The sequence below is a fragment of the Anabrus simplex genome, chromosome 10 (assembly GCF_040414725.1).
Source record: "Anabrus simplex isolate iqAnaSimp1 chromosome 10, ASM4041472v1, whole genome shotgun sequence".
NCBI classification, from domain to species: Eukaryota; Metazoa; Arthropoda; class Insecta; order Orthoptera; family Tettigoniidae; genus Anabrus; species Anabrus simplex.
Genome location: NC_090274.1, coordinates 129,764,754 through 129,779,702, shown reverse-complemented (window position 1 = coordinate 129,779,702; position 14,949 = coordinate 129,764,754). Strand labels below are relative to the sequence as shown.

At 41.7% G+C, this 14,949-nt stretch overlaps 1 protein-coding gene across 2 annotated transcripts in view; it reads left to right on the top strand.

The window, feature by feature from the left end:
• The window catches only part of Gli (carboxyl ester lipase-like protein Gli), a 191,464-nt gene that overhangs the window by 56,735 nt on the left and 119,780 nt on the right, over nt 1-14,949 (top strand). The window contains exons 1-2 of one of the 2 annotated variants that reach the window (XM_068229317.1): nt 171-220; nt 8,488-8,775. In XM_068229317.1, coding sequence (XP_068085418.1) covers nt 218-220; nt 8,488-8,775 — 291 coding nt within the window. In that variant the 5' untranslated portion in view covers nt 171-217. Of the gene's footprint in view, nt 1-170; nt 221-8,487; nt 8,776-14,949 lie in introns of those variants that run through there. The other variant, XM_067154886.2, reaches the window with a different exon arrangement.

The following is a 14,949-nucleotide window of genomic DNA, read 5'->3' as shown; positions in this document are numbered from 1 at the left end:
ACCATGCCTAAGAGTTGCTGTGTGCCTGGCTGCAAAGCCAATTATAAACAAGGAGAGTACACTCCGGTATTTGTGTTTCCTTCTGATGAAGAACGAGTTAAGTTATGGAAGAAGGCTATTCCCAGGGAAAATTTAATAGTTAATCAAAACACAGTTGTGTGTATCAAGCACTTTCCTGAAAATCACATCCTGAGAGAAATAAGAGTGTCCCGTCCAGATGGTGAGTTAATTTCTTTTATTATGTCATAAACATGGGTAACATTAGGTAGGCCCTATATTTTTATGTAATCAGACCTACGGCTAATCTAAATTCGGTGTATTTGAAAATGCAAGTCTTATTTATGAGTATCACCGAGCTCGATAACTGCAGTCGCTTAAGTGCGGCCAGTATCCAGTATTCGGCAGACAGTGGGTTCGAACCCCACTGTCGGCAGCCCTGAAGATGGTTTTCCGTGGTTTCCCATTTTCACGCCAGGCAAATGCTGGGGCTGTACCTTAATTAAGGCCACGGCCGCTTCCTTTCCATTCCTAGACCTTTCCTGTCCTATTGTCGCCGTAAGACCTATCTGTGTCGGCGCGACGAAAAGCAAATAGCAACAAAAAAAAAGAGTATCAAACAGCAGTGTGATTTATGTAAATTTTATCTTCTGACAGATTCAGATCTTATATATGAATTACCTCCAGAAGTAAGATATCTGAATTTCCTAAATCGAGGGGGCTTAAAGTATCCATCAGACATGTCAATAGAACTTAGAATTGAGGTGTACAAAGTATTTTGTGTGTTAGTGTCAGATGCATATAAGATGGTATTTCTAAAGTCAGACAATCCTGAGTGTGTCACAAAATCCTTGGCTTTGGAGTCAATGCAGTTGGCAGATTCCCTAGTCATTTGTGACTGCGGGAAGAAATTGGAAGACCTGGCCGGACAGTGTATATATATATTTGGGTGAATATGTTTTTAAATAACTTTTCCAAAATTCACACCGACTTGTGTATTCAACAAAGTGCTTCAAAGAGAGCAGACCTACTGCATACTCGTGTAACTTCCTGGAAGAGGTCCAGGAAAGCTGCAGTGTTCATGGAGTGGAAACAGTGAGGTACAGAAATAATTTATATTTGTAATAAATAGTATGGTAATTGGCTGCATGTTTTCTGTGAGTGTTTATGATATGAATGTTCCAGTTGACCAGAAAATGGATAAAATCGCAAGAATATGTCTCAAAGTGTTAGGCTGTACTCACGCAAACGAACGTATATACGCGAGAAATAGAACGTTACGGAGAAGAATATGCATTGGATGTCAGAATTAACAAATATTTGACGATAGGTTTTGGTTTTATAAGGTGTTAACGGTTCTTTAAGTAATTTAAACGAGTGTGTTATTCAAGCGGAGCGTATGCGTATCGCCTTCAAGTTCCCCCCAAAGCGTGACGTCATCAGAGGTACAGTACGGCCTGGACATTACGAAGGCAGTGACATTGCTGAATATCATTGTTTCCTTCACACTACTTGCACTAAATTTTCCTTTGATTTCGGTTTTGACTACATTATTCATTTCACTTCGTCTTTTTTAAAACTTTGTCATTGTGTTCATTAATTCAATGAAATGCAATTGCTGGGTGGATTTCTTCCGAATTCAACTGCTGTCCTGGCTAAAATAGTGTTCATTTTTAATTTCACTCTTTTATACAATGTAAAATAGTGTTTCAAGCAATTAAACCTTCATTTCAATTGAACTGCGCATATTATTTCATACTCGTACCGGTACTTCTGTCCTGGTCGAGGGCGGGTTCGAATCCCCGTCAGGAAGTCGTAAAATTCAAGAAATGAGATTTCCACTTCCGGAGATGCACTCAACCTATAGCAAAGGCGGCCGGGCGTAGATCTAACCACACTACCCCATCTAGTGGAAGCCTTTAGCTTCCACCCCTCCAAGGGCCTTCATGTCTTGTACGGAGATGGGTTTACTTCTGTTCTATTTGCAACATTATACGAAAATTGGCGGTCCGCGATCGTTTCCAGTGTGGCCCTTGAGCCACTACCTCGCTCTTCATCCAGGCTAATATGTCTCATTTTCGCGTCCCATCGCTTTTTGTGGTGCTATTTGAGGATCCCCGTCCTCTCTGACATGTGGTCATGTTCGCTTTGGTGTGTGGGGAGCTCCACACTTCAACAAATGAAGGTATCGGCGAAATAAAGGGAAGGCCTACGAAGGACGTGAAAATGAAGACTCGCAAACCTTCGGGGCCGGAAGAGAACAAGAGTTGACCGAGAGAGGTCGACACTGAGTAACTCAGGGTTACAGCGCACCACCCGCTTTCAGAGGGGGAAGTCATTTCAACTCAGTTATACGTCGTCCAATAGAGTTGTGGTTGTTATGCCATCTGGTGAGGCAAAATAAAACGCCGAAACTGACCCTCAGGCAACTTAACCCTTTCAGTCCCGAATTATTTATAACTATCCAAAAATATCTTCTAGAGTTGATTCTTTTCTAATACCTTCCTGGAGACATGGTATTTTCACCCAAATTGAAATGCCGTAACTTACTTATTTTGAACTTAGAAGATGTTCAAAGTGGCCTCCATGTGCTGCAATGCACGCGTTCAGACGTCGTATCATGGATTGCCTCACTCTTTCGCACGTTCCGCCCTCTCACCGAATAGCGTCACAGGCGCCGTGAACACGCTGTTGAAGGGTCTACACATCAGGAACTGGTTCAGCATACACAACGCTTTTCAGATGTGCCCAGAGGTAAAAATCTAGGGGGTTTAAGCCGGTGATCTAGGAGGCCATGCAACAGGGCCTCCGCGTCCTATCCAGCGCCTGGGGAAGATGTTGAGGTGTTGGCGAACTGTGATGCGGAAGTGGGGTGGCGCTCCATCATGCAGAAACCATGTAACCTGTCTTATTTCCAGAGTCACATTCTCAAGCAATCCAGGCCGAGTATTCTGCAGGAACTCCAGGAACGTTTCTCCGTTGAGGCGTTGTGGAATAATAACTGGTCCAAGTATATCGTCGCCAAGAATCCCTGCCCTAACATTAATGCTGAACCGATGCTGGTGATACGCTTCAACCATTCCCCGGGGATTTTCTGTAGCCCACTGATGAAGATTATGCAGATAAGGCGATGCCATTTCTGATAAAAGTTGCTTCTTCGGTAAAGAGGACTGACGACAGAAATCCCATAACTGTGATGGCCTGGTGAAAAACCATCGACAATATCCTTCCCGTAGAGGGAAATCCTTGCACTTTTTGCAGATGATAGATGTAATAGCGGTTGTCATGCAGGATACACATAATCGTAGTCTGGCTTACACCATGTTGGCGGGCCACTTGTACTAGGGTTCGTCTCAATGTCCTGTAGAACCTGTTCCTCTACGCACAGTCTGCCTCCTCCCTGCACGTTCGGCTGTCTGAAAGGACCCATGATCACACAAACGCCCAAAAATCGCTTGAAACGTTGTGTGATGTGGTTGGTGTCTGTGAGGGTACTTGTTTTGCTATAGCCGTGCTGCCCCTCGACCGTTTCCATTGGCTCGGCCGTACATAAACACCATCTCGGCTTGTTACCGACATGAATACCGGACCTTTCTGCTTCCGACAGTACGCTGATTCAATCACACTATCTGCAACAGAAGAAACACACTGCAAGTAGTCAGAGAAAATTTCATTCGTCAGTGCCATCTACCGTCGAAACGATGCATTTCCGGACATTTTTGGGACATTTTTTCCTCCATTTCCAGTCAGGAATAAGTCCCTGCAGTTTGTCGGTTTTATTAAAGTGCTTTAGGAAATAACATGTCTAGTATGGTATGCTACCTATTCAAGTGTAGGCTAAAATGTAGAAAGTACGGAAGATATAACTTCATATAATGAGGTATCTTTATAAGTACCGGTATCCTACCGACAAAACTGTAGGTATTTAAACCAAAGAATGAAATATTATTTCGTATTTCTTCCAACCCAGATACGAAACATGACGTAGAACACGTAATCTAGCGAACACCAACGGAACTACTCAATGCAATATGTAAATAAATATCACTTGCTAGGGGCTTTACGTCGCACCGACACAGATAGGTCTTATGGCGACGATGGGATAGGAAAGGCCTAGGAGTTGGAAGGAAGCGGCCGTGGCCTTAATTAAGGTACAGCCCCAGCATTTGCCTGGTGTGAAAATGGGAAACCACGGAAAACCATCTTCAGGGCTGCCGATAGTGGGATTCGAACCTACTATCTCCCGGATGCAAGCTCACAGCCGCGCGCCTCTACGCCCACGGCCAACTCGCCCGGTAATAAATATCACTAATTTTAATAACTGTACTCTCAAGAAACACTAAAAATCAATGTGAATAGCACTAAATGGATCACACACAGAGAATTAACCAAATTTCAGTAGGTATTACATGCTTTCTCACTACGCTAACACGAAATCCGTCCCTTCCCAATGAACATTCACCACACCACCAGCGCCATTTTAAAGTGATGTGCTGAACGTGTCTCTAATGCTGACAGGTTACATTATGTTGAATATCTCCCTGAAATTCTGAAACTCGAACTACCAGTAATTAAATTCAGTTATGAAGTCCTATGTGGGTTGTGTGCCCTCCGAGTTATGAACTGCATGAGGGATGAATCTACCTCCATCAGAGAGCAGACTGTGTAGAAACAGTTCTCCACAAAAGTAAGAAAGAAAGTTGGTGAAATGGAGGAAAATATCAGAAGAGAGGGAAATGACGATTGATTGTTGTAAATCATTACCTTGTTAGTGATGGTGAACATTGTTATAAGAGAAAGTGAAACTCGAAGAACGAAAGGGCAGGGCCTAGCATACCTAAAACTGTCGGGGTAGGAAGAGAACAAGGGTTCACCAAGGAAGGTCGGATAGGAAAGATGACTCTGCAAGCAATGCCAGACTGAGCTAGGACCCCTGTTTACTCACCATTTCTAATATTCTAAGAAATACGTACAGCAAGTTGATTATTTGGACATTTCACTTCATCACCCACAGTACACCTCAAACATCACTGAACCTTGTTATGTTTCAGGGTAACTACGCTCCTACACATCGCCCACAGTACATCTCAAACATCACTGAACCTTGTTATGTTTCAGGGTAACTACGCTCCTACACCTCGCCCACAGTACATCTCAAACATTACTGAACCTTGTTATCTTTCAAGGTAACCACGCTCCTTCTTCACATCGCCCACAGTACATCTCAAACATTACTGAACCTTATTATCTTTCAAGGTAACCACGCTCCTTCTTCACATCGCCCACAGTACATCTCAAACATCACTGAACCTTGTTATGTTTCAGGGTAACTACGCTCCTACACCTCGCCCACAGTACATCTCAAACATCACTGAACCTTGTTATGTTTCAGGGTAACTACGCTCCTACACCTCGCCCACAGTACATCTCAAACATCACTGAACCTTGTTATGTTTCAGGGTAACTACGCTCCTACACCTCGCCCACATACATCTCAAACATTACTGAACCTTGTTATGTTTCAATCAATCAATCAATCAGTCAATACTGATCTGCATTTAGGGCAGTCGCCCAAGTGGCAGATTCCCTGTCTGTTGCTTTCCTAGCCTTTTCCGAAATGATTTCAAAGAAATTGGAAATTTATTGAACATCTCCCTTGATAAGTTATTCCAATCCCTAACTCCCCTTCCTATAAATGATTATTTGCCCCAGTTTGTCCTCTTGAATTCCAACTTTATCTTCATATTGTGATCTTTCCTACTTTTATAAACACCATTCAAACTTATTCGTCTACTAATGTCATTCCACGCCATCTCTCCGCTGACAGCTCGAACATACCACTTAGTCGAGCAGCTCTTCTTCTTTCTCTCAGTTCTTCCCAACCCAAACAATGCAACATTTTTGTAACGCTACTCTTTTGTCGGAAATCACTCAGAACAAATCGAGCTGCTTTTCTTTGGATTTTTTCCAGTTCTTGAATCAGGTAATCCTGGTGAGGGTCCCATACACTGGAACCATACTCTAGTTGGGGTCTTACCAGAGACTTATATGCACTCTCCTTTACATCCTTACTATAACCCCTAAACACCCTCATAACCATGTGCAGATATCGGTACCCTTTATTTACAATCCCATTTATGTGATTACCCCAGTGAAGATCTTTCCTTATATTAACACCTAGATACTTACAATGATCCCCAAAAGGAACTTTCACCCCATCAATGCAGTAATTAAAACTGAGAGGACTTTTCCTATTTGTGAAACTCACAACCTGACTGTTAGCCCCGTTTATCAACATACCACTGCCTGCTGTCCATCTCACAACATTTTCGAGGTCACGTTGCAGTTGCTCACAATCTTGTAACTTATTTATCACTCTATAGAGAATAACATCATCCGCAAAAAGTCTTACCTCTGATTCCACTCCTTTACTCATATCATTTATATATATATAAGAAAACATAAAGGTCCGATAACACTGCCCTGAGGAACTCCCCTCTCAACTATTACAGGGTCAGACAAAGCTTCACCTACTCTAACTCTCTGAGATCTATTTTCTAGAAATATAGCAACCCATTCAGTCACTCTTTTGTCTAGTCCAATTGCACTCATTTTTGCCAGTAGTTTCCCATGATCTACCCTATCAAATGATTTAGACAGGTCAATCGCGATACAGTCCATTTGACCTCCAGAATCCGAGATATCTGCTATATCTTGCTGGAATCCTACAAGTTGAGCTTCAGTGGAATAACCTTTCCTAAAACTGAATTGCCTTCTATCGAACCAGTTATTAATTTCACAAACATGTCTAATATAATCAGAAAGAATGCCTTCCCGAAGCTTACATACAATGCACGTCAAACTTACTGACCTGTAATTTTCAGCTTTACCGTATGTCTATCACCCTTTCCTTTATACACAGGGGCTACTATAACAACTCTCCATTCATCTGGTATAGCTCCTTCGACCAAACAATAATCAAATAAGTACTTCAGATATGGTACTATATCCCAACCCATTGTCTAGTATATCCCCAGAAATCTAATCAATTCCAGCCGCTTTTCTAGTTTTCAACTTTTGTATCTTATTGTAAATGTCATTGTTATCATATGTAAATTTTATTACTTCTTTGGCCTTAGTCTCCTCCTCTATCTCGACATTATCCTTGTAACCAACAATCTTTACATACTGCTGACTGAATACTTCTGCCTTTTGAAGATCCTCACATACATACTCCCCTTGTTCATTAATTATTCCTGGAATGTCCTTCTTGGAACCTGTTTCTGCCTTAAAATACCTATACATACCCTTCCATTTTTTACTAAAATTTGTATGACTGCCAATTATGCTTGCCATCATGTTATCCTTAGCTGTCATCTTTGCTAGATTCAATTTTCTAGTAAGTTCCTTCAATTTCTCCTTACTTCCACAGCCATTTCTAACTCTTATTTCTTTCCAGTCTGCACCTCCTTCTTAGTCTCTTTATTTCTCTATTATAATGAGGTGGGTCCTTACCATTCCTTACCACCCTTAAAGGTACAAACCTGTTTTCGCATTCCTCAACAATTTCTTTAAACCCATCCCAGAGTCTGTTTACATTTTTATTTACCGTTTTCCACCGATCATAGTTACTTTTTAGAAACTGCCTCATGCCTGCTTTATCAGCCATATGGTACTGCCTAACAGTCCTACTTTTAAGACCTTCCTTTCTATCACATTTATTTTTAACTACCACAAAAACAGCTTCATGATCACTAATACCATCTATTACTTCAGTTTCCCTATAGAGCTCATCTGGTTTTATCAGCACGACATCCAGGATATTTTTCCCTCTGCTTGGTTCCATCACTTTCTGAATCAGCTGTCCTTCCCATATTAACTTATTTGCCATTTGTTGGTCATGCTTCCTGTCGTTCGCATTTCCTTCCCAATTTACCCCTGGCAAATTCAGATCTCCCGCTACAATCACATTTCTTTCCATGTCGTTTCCCACATAGCTGACTATCCTATCAAATAATTCCGAATCCGCATCAGTGCTACCCTTTCCCGATCTGTACACTCCAAACATATCAAGTTGCCTATTATGTTTAGAAATGAGCCTTACACCTAGAATTTCATGTGTCTCATCTTTAACTTTTTCGTAGCTTACAAATTCTTCTTTCATCAGAATGAACACTCCCCCTCCCACCATTCCTATCCTATCTCTACGATACACACTCCAGTGCCGTGAGGAAAATTTCTGCATTCATTATATCATTTCTCAGCCATGATTCAACTCCTATTACAATATCTGGTAAATATATATCTATTAAATTACTTAATTCTATTCCTTTCTTTACAATACTTCTACAGTTCAACACTAACAATTTTATGTCATCCCTACTTGATTTCCAGTTCCCTGTTCCCTTATCACCGCTCCCTAGGCCATTCCACTACGCTCCTACACCTCGCCCACAGTACATCTCAAACATCTGAACCTTATTGTTTCAGGGTAACTACGGCCCTCCTACACCTGTGCCCTTGCCTGGAGTCCTGGCAGGTTGGAGACCAGATCTTCAAGGCAAGGAGAGGCCTAAATCTCGTCTCCTCGACCGAGATGTGTTCGTTCAGACGTCGTACGGACAGATTCAAGGATTCAAGGTCTACTTGTACGACAATCCCGATCCCAAGTCAGGGTACAGGCCCGGGCAAACTGTCGTCGAGAACTCATTCGCCAACGTGGACGTCTTCCTGGGAATTCCCTACGCTCAGCCACCGGTGGGAGAGGGACGTTTTAGGGTAAGTATTGTATTGTTTCATTTTATTTCCTATTTGGAAATTTGCAAGCACACATTTGATAGATATATTCCTTGAAGTTATCGAGTGAAGAAAGGATAGAACATTGAAAGTGTAAAATGCTGTAGCGATTTCTGCCTACCTTTCCTGCAATCCAATGATTCAGAGTTGGAAATCCTCCAGTTATTAAAAATATTTACCACCACACCCCATAAAAGTACCCCGCCCATGTCCTTTGCTGATAGTAAAACTGTTGTCATAACGTCAAATTCTAAACGCACCCCTGGTACCCAAGAGTGGACAATTGTAAAGGCTAGAACAGTGAGTAGAGCAAACTCAAGCTTTCCCTCTAGGGTCAGAAGGGTGGCGCAGGAAAAATCATGTGCTTGCTGGAAGCAGCCACCTGAGCGGCAATAAGAGGCTACTTCACCTGGGATGGTACCACATGGCAGTCCCCTCCACATCAGTACAGACCATGAAGGCCCCTTGGTGAGCACGAAGGTATGGGTCCAGTTAGTTCATTTGCGTGAACTAGTTCATTCGGCACCGTTCTTCGCCTGAGTCGTTCAAATGAACTATTTGAAATGAACGAGGTAGTTCATGAGGTGATGTCATAGAAACAGCTCTCGCGGCACTTCGTTCAAATGAACGAGTTAATTATGAGCACGAGCAGAAAAACGACTACCGAATGCCGGCGCCAGTTTAAATGGAGAAATAGTATACACGAGAGACGGAGAGGCAGGTAAGCTTTCGAATTTTCTATAACCTCCCCCCCCCCCCCTTCCCCCAGTTGAGATGTTTGAGAGGAAATGTGCTGCCATGTGACCAATAACACGGCACGCCATTGACAATTCGCGTGCGAGCTTATTTTGTCGTTCAAATGAACGAGGTAGTTCATTTGTGCTGTCTTCATGGAAACAGCTCTCGCGGCACTTCGTTCAATGAACGAGGTAGTTCATTTGTGCTGTCTTCAAGGGAACACCTTTCACGGCACTTCGTTCAATGAACGAGGTAGTTTATCATGCGCTATCTTAGCCAAAGAGCGGTGTGAACGACACGTTCGAAATATTTGAATGAACTCGTACCAGTTCAAATAAACGAGTCGTTCAAATGAACTAGTTAGTTCATTAACGATAACTCGGCACTCTACGCCCGGCCGCCTTTGTCCCCAGCCTCATGTGCATCTCCGAAAGTGGAAATCTCATTTCTTAAATTTTTCGAATTCCTGACCATGCAGCCCGTTACTCTTATAGTGGAATTTGACAAATCGTGAACGTCTGAAATGGAATACCTGCCGGCAAAACGTTGTAACCTAGAAAATGAAAATTTTTCCATTGATTCAACGCTTCTGCACCGCACGACCCGTGGCGAAATTTAAACAAAATAAAAAAGGCGCTTAACGTTCAAGTTTGCCAACATAACTTCCTACATGCCTCACTCTGAGCGCATACATCGTTTATGCACGGAAACCCAGGATTCTAGAAAAGTGAGGGTCACAACGTTTTTTGCCGGCAGGTATTCAAATATCACGCTGATAAAATTTAGCTGATTATGAGAAGCTAAAGAACTACTTGGAGTCTTCAACAGATCGCTATTATACAAATCAGTTGCCCCATATGTGCACCCTTAAAGTGATTACAGAAACAATTTATATTGATAATGTGAAATTAGAATTAAACCCGCTAGGGCACACACCTGTAGGTGTGCATCAGTACACAGAAAAGAGGATCGAGACGGCGGTGGTTTATATAGAACAGGTGGGGAAGGAAACCAAGCGGAATTTCGAAAAGGAAACACAATCCAAGGAGAGAAAACATCGCAACTTAGTTTCGGCTTTTGTATCGTAAGTAACAACTGTTGTTGGAGAGCAAAAGGCTGCAGAGAAACTGAGCGCTGAGTTTGCAATAGAAAGAATTATTTTCTTGAGTCTGGTGCTTCACTTAGTCGTCTGTACTCCCACGCTCATCTGTAGACCGGATGTCCCGCTATAAAACCGGTGCTGTGACCTGCTGTTTTGTTTACCGTCTGTTCTAGGGTTTCAGGCTAGGGAAACAAAAACCTGTCAGGATAACCTGGAGGCTTCCTTGATGCTCATCTGTGAGAGAGAGAGACTACCGGTGCTGTTCTCTTCTGTTCTAAACAAACCATTTTTCTCAAATACATTCAAATAAACACTCCGTAAACTCATAGGTTATCGAACTCCAATAAACATTCGAAATGTGGCTCACAATGGCCATATGAAGTAAAAAAAAAAAAAAAAAAAAGAAAAAATGAAATGGCGTACGGCTTTTAGTGTCGGGAGTGTCCGAGGACTTGTTCGGCTCGTCAAGAGCAGGTCTTTTGATTTGACACCCATGTCCTCGGACACTCCCGGCATATTTCACTATCGCAATACAAGGCATGCTCTACTGTATATCCATAATCACTAATCTACGAGTACGAGCGTCGCGTAATGAATAATACTTGTAAAAACGAAGCAGTAAAACAGATTACCTCAAAATAAGCAGACTCAGTAAAAAAGGATCCCGGACAGTGGTAAAAAAAGGCGGACGTGTGGTCATTGTACACACTACTATCCAGCACAGAAATACGTCTGGAAGGGCATCCGGCTACAAAACAGTTAAATCTACGTGAACAACAAAGTTTGCACCCGCAACCCCACTAAGGCGTGGTGAGAGCCTTACGGCTAATCTTTCTTTAGTCCCAATTGTGTCTCGAATTGCAGATTTTTTTGTTTGCCAATACTTTCTTTTATTACGTCCAAAAAATGTCTACAGTTGTGTCTTATTCAATCTCATGTTTTATCGTTTGAATGTCTCATTCATGTCCCTTATTAAGGTATGAAAGCCGATTTTATCTTCGTGAAACTTACCCAATATTTTCTGTTTGTATTAATTTTATTACAACATTCTGCTATCAATTGGAATAATTCAGCATTGTTGTCCGCAAACGACTTGTATTCAGTATACTGGTGCATGATGTATAAGGTTATGTGAATGGAAATTAAGAAGAGAGTTCATTTTGTCACCGGCTACCACAGAGCAGCGTTTTTCAGTGTACCATGCTATTATTTTCATTCCCCCTGTGAAGGGTTACGTCCTTTCTAAAAAGTCAGTGGTGCACATTTTTAGCGCGGGATTACCCGCAGTCCCGGCAAGTGTGGCCAGGTCTTGAGAGAGAAACACGTGCCACAGAAACTGACACTGATGATGAAACAAAAGTTGACCCTTAGCGGTTTTTCTTTTTCACTTCACATAGGTCGCATTGCTGCTAGCGTCGAGCTCTTCGTTCCTCGACTCCTCGTTTATTAAAGTCAGAGCAAGGCCAGAAGCGTGACTGTTGCCTCAGTAAAACCGGATAGACGAGCTTTGAATCAGCACGTCATCTCGAGCGAAAGCGATAAATCTAGAACACACCCACAAAACATGTGCATCACTTTTGGTGTGATTTGCGACAAAAATTCCGCTGACGGCGGAAGTATCCTTGTGGGTAGTCTCTAGGCTGTTGTTAAAAATGAATTATTGTTTAATTTAAGCAACAAAATGCTTTCACGACCCGTTAATAATAAGCTTTTGCCGTGTTAAGAAAATAATTTCACATTGTTTTCTGTCACGATAAAAGGCCATGTCAACAAGAATGTTTACTAAAATGTTGTAACCTATGGCTTTATTGGGAAGTAACTCCAATACAAAATTGATATCTCTAGACAACAGTAATAATATACAGATGTATTAGGGAACGGATTCTTGCTCATTTTGTTTCTGGCCGTTCATTTGATTCATCTGTTTGCGAGAACACGCGAGCAAATCCAAAAAAGGCTCTAAATATTGTAATTTGGCTGTTAAAATTCGGTCATTAGAACTAGGAAATAACTCAGCTACGGTAGAAATAGCTGAAATGACCAGGTACCTTAGGCGCTAGAGCTCTGGTACGGTGTTAGAAATTGCTCAGTTGTTAATGTCTGTCTGTTAGGTCATAATGGGGGGGGGGGGGTAGATAACAAAACTGAAAACATAAAAAAGCTACAAAACAAAGCGAATTTCGACAGAGGAGTAAATGTTGACAGTTTACCTACTTAACCGTGGTAATAATAGTTTTTGTTTTCTCTTGACATTTTAATTCACTTCTATAGAATAAACATGTATATACATGTATTACAGTTACAAAGAAGTGCGGCGTAATAAAGCCATTTACCGAGCAAGCAAGGATCATATAAGAGAAATAGATCCGTCACTCCTGTATAATAAAGTTGGCTGAGAAAACAGGTCATGGAAGCTACAGTGGCCACTTTCTCTCTGCCAACATAAGGAAATAAATCCCACGATAGTACCTCGTAGTAAACACGATGATGATAGTTGTTACTTTGTTAAAATTTTAATTGTGATAGAGATAGTGATTGTATTTCGGTAGGAAAGTTGTATCTAAAGCTTCTCTCGTGTCTTTTACTTGAAAAGTAAATTGCAATTACCGTATTTGTATGTTGGCAATACTGTTATAACGCTAGCTTTTATCCTTGTTTCACCGTTCGCATTTTAATGTAAATTTACATCTATTAAGTGATAAATGCAACATTGATTACTGAAAATGTTAATGCAATTCATATAAAACCCCAAAACCCCCATACTTGCCTAAATCACGATCTAACATAACCTAATTATTTCGTTCGTTCGTTGAACACTTCCCACGACTTTTATGTATGGGAATGGAAAACACGAGAAGGAAAGGATGAAAGTAAAACACAGCATAATGCACACAGTTTATATTTTGAATTTATTTATTCCAAACAGCAGGTAAGAAGCACAATCACACAGACGTTTACTCGCAATAGCTAGGTAGTTCAATGTGAAGTACGTTCATGATCATCATCATAATACTATATCTTCACAATAAGAACACGCATAATTATAATTTCACACCATACTCTCTAAAAACTGGATCAAAAATCTCGTTCAGTGCGAAAGAATCTTTACAAATTTTCGTCTAACAAGCACTATTACATACCGTACGACCAAGGTCCCCTTCGCGCGCAACGATAACGGTGTTGTGTTTTGAATTTGCTGTACCAGGCAACTGAATGTGTAATGCCAACCTCTGCCTTCTAAATTAGCCCTCTAAAAGAGAATTTTAGTTTTCATTAGTTGGCGGAGTTCGATTGGCCCATCTCAGAACTGCTTCGGACGCTCCCTATGAAGTGTCACCCCCCTGCGAGCAAGTGACTGTGCGCTTTGGGTCAGGAAGCTATCAGCTTGCATTCGAGAGATAGTGGGTTCGAACCCCACCGTCGGTAGCCTTCAAGATGGTTTCCAATTTTCACACCAGGCAAATGTTGGGGTTGCAGTTTAATTAAGGCCACGACCGCTTCCTTCCCTTTCCTATCCCATTGTCGCCGTTTCTGTGCGACGTTATATAAAAATAGTACATTATTCAACAACTATTAAGACATGAGTATGTTATTAAACGAGCGAACCGAGTTTTATAATTTCCATACGAGTGTCTTCATTACCGGTACCATCATAGGCGAGTAGCATACGACTGTTTATGCTCAAAGATAACTCTATTTTTAAAATATTCATAAATTTCTGTCGAGATGTCGCTTGACGGTTGAGTTTACTGAACAGAGCGCATGCGCTGGGTTATTGATTTTCCGTCAGTGGATCAGTGACCTTGACAGTGTCATACCACGTTTTCAAAGCTTTGATAAAAGGTTTCAAACATACATTGTTTATTGTTATTGCACGGTCGTCCGGGTCCATGGCTAAATGGTTAGCGTGCTGGCCTTTGGTCACAGTGGTCCCGGGTTTGCTGGCACGGGGGCTGGGTGTATGTGTCGTCTTCTTCATCATTTCATCCTCATCACGACGCGCAGGTCGCCTACGGGTGTCAAATCAAAAGACCTGCATCTGGCGAGCCGAACATGTCCTCGGACACTCCCATACGCCATTTCATTGCACGGTTGTTGAAGTGAATTTGCGGGAATGTGCCGTGTGATTGTGGAATATTGCAAGTAGAAGGTGCATTGATGTCATTATGTGTGTTCGACAGGTTTGATTTTGGGAACAAGTGCGAAGCTAGTGCGTTGAGCGCAGGTATATACGATGCTATTCTTACCTATTTGGTCAAACAGTTGTATAATACTTGTATCATAATGAAAATCTGATTGGTGGAGAACCTATATCA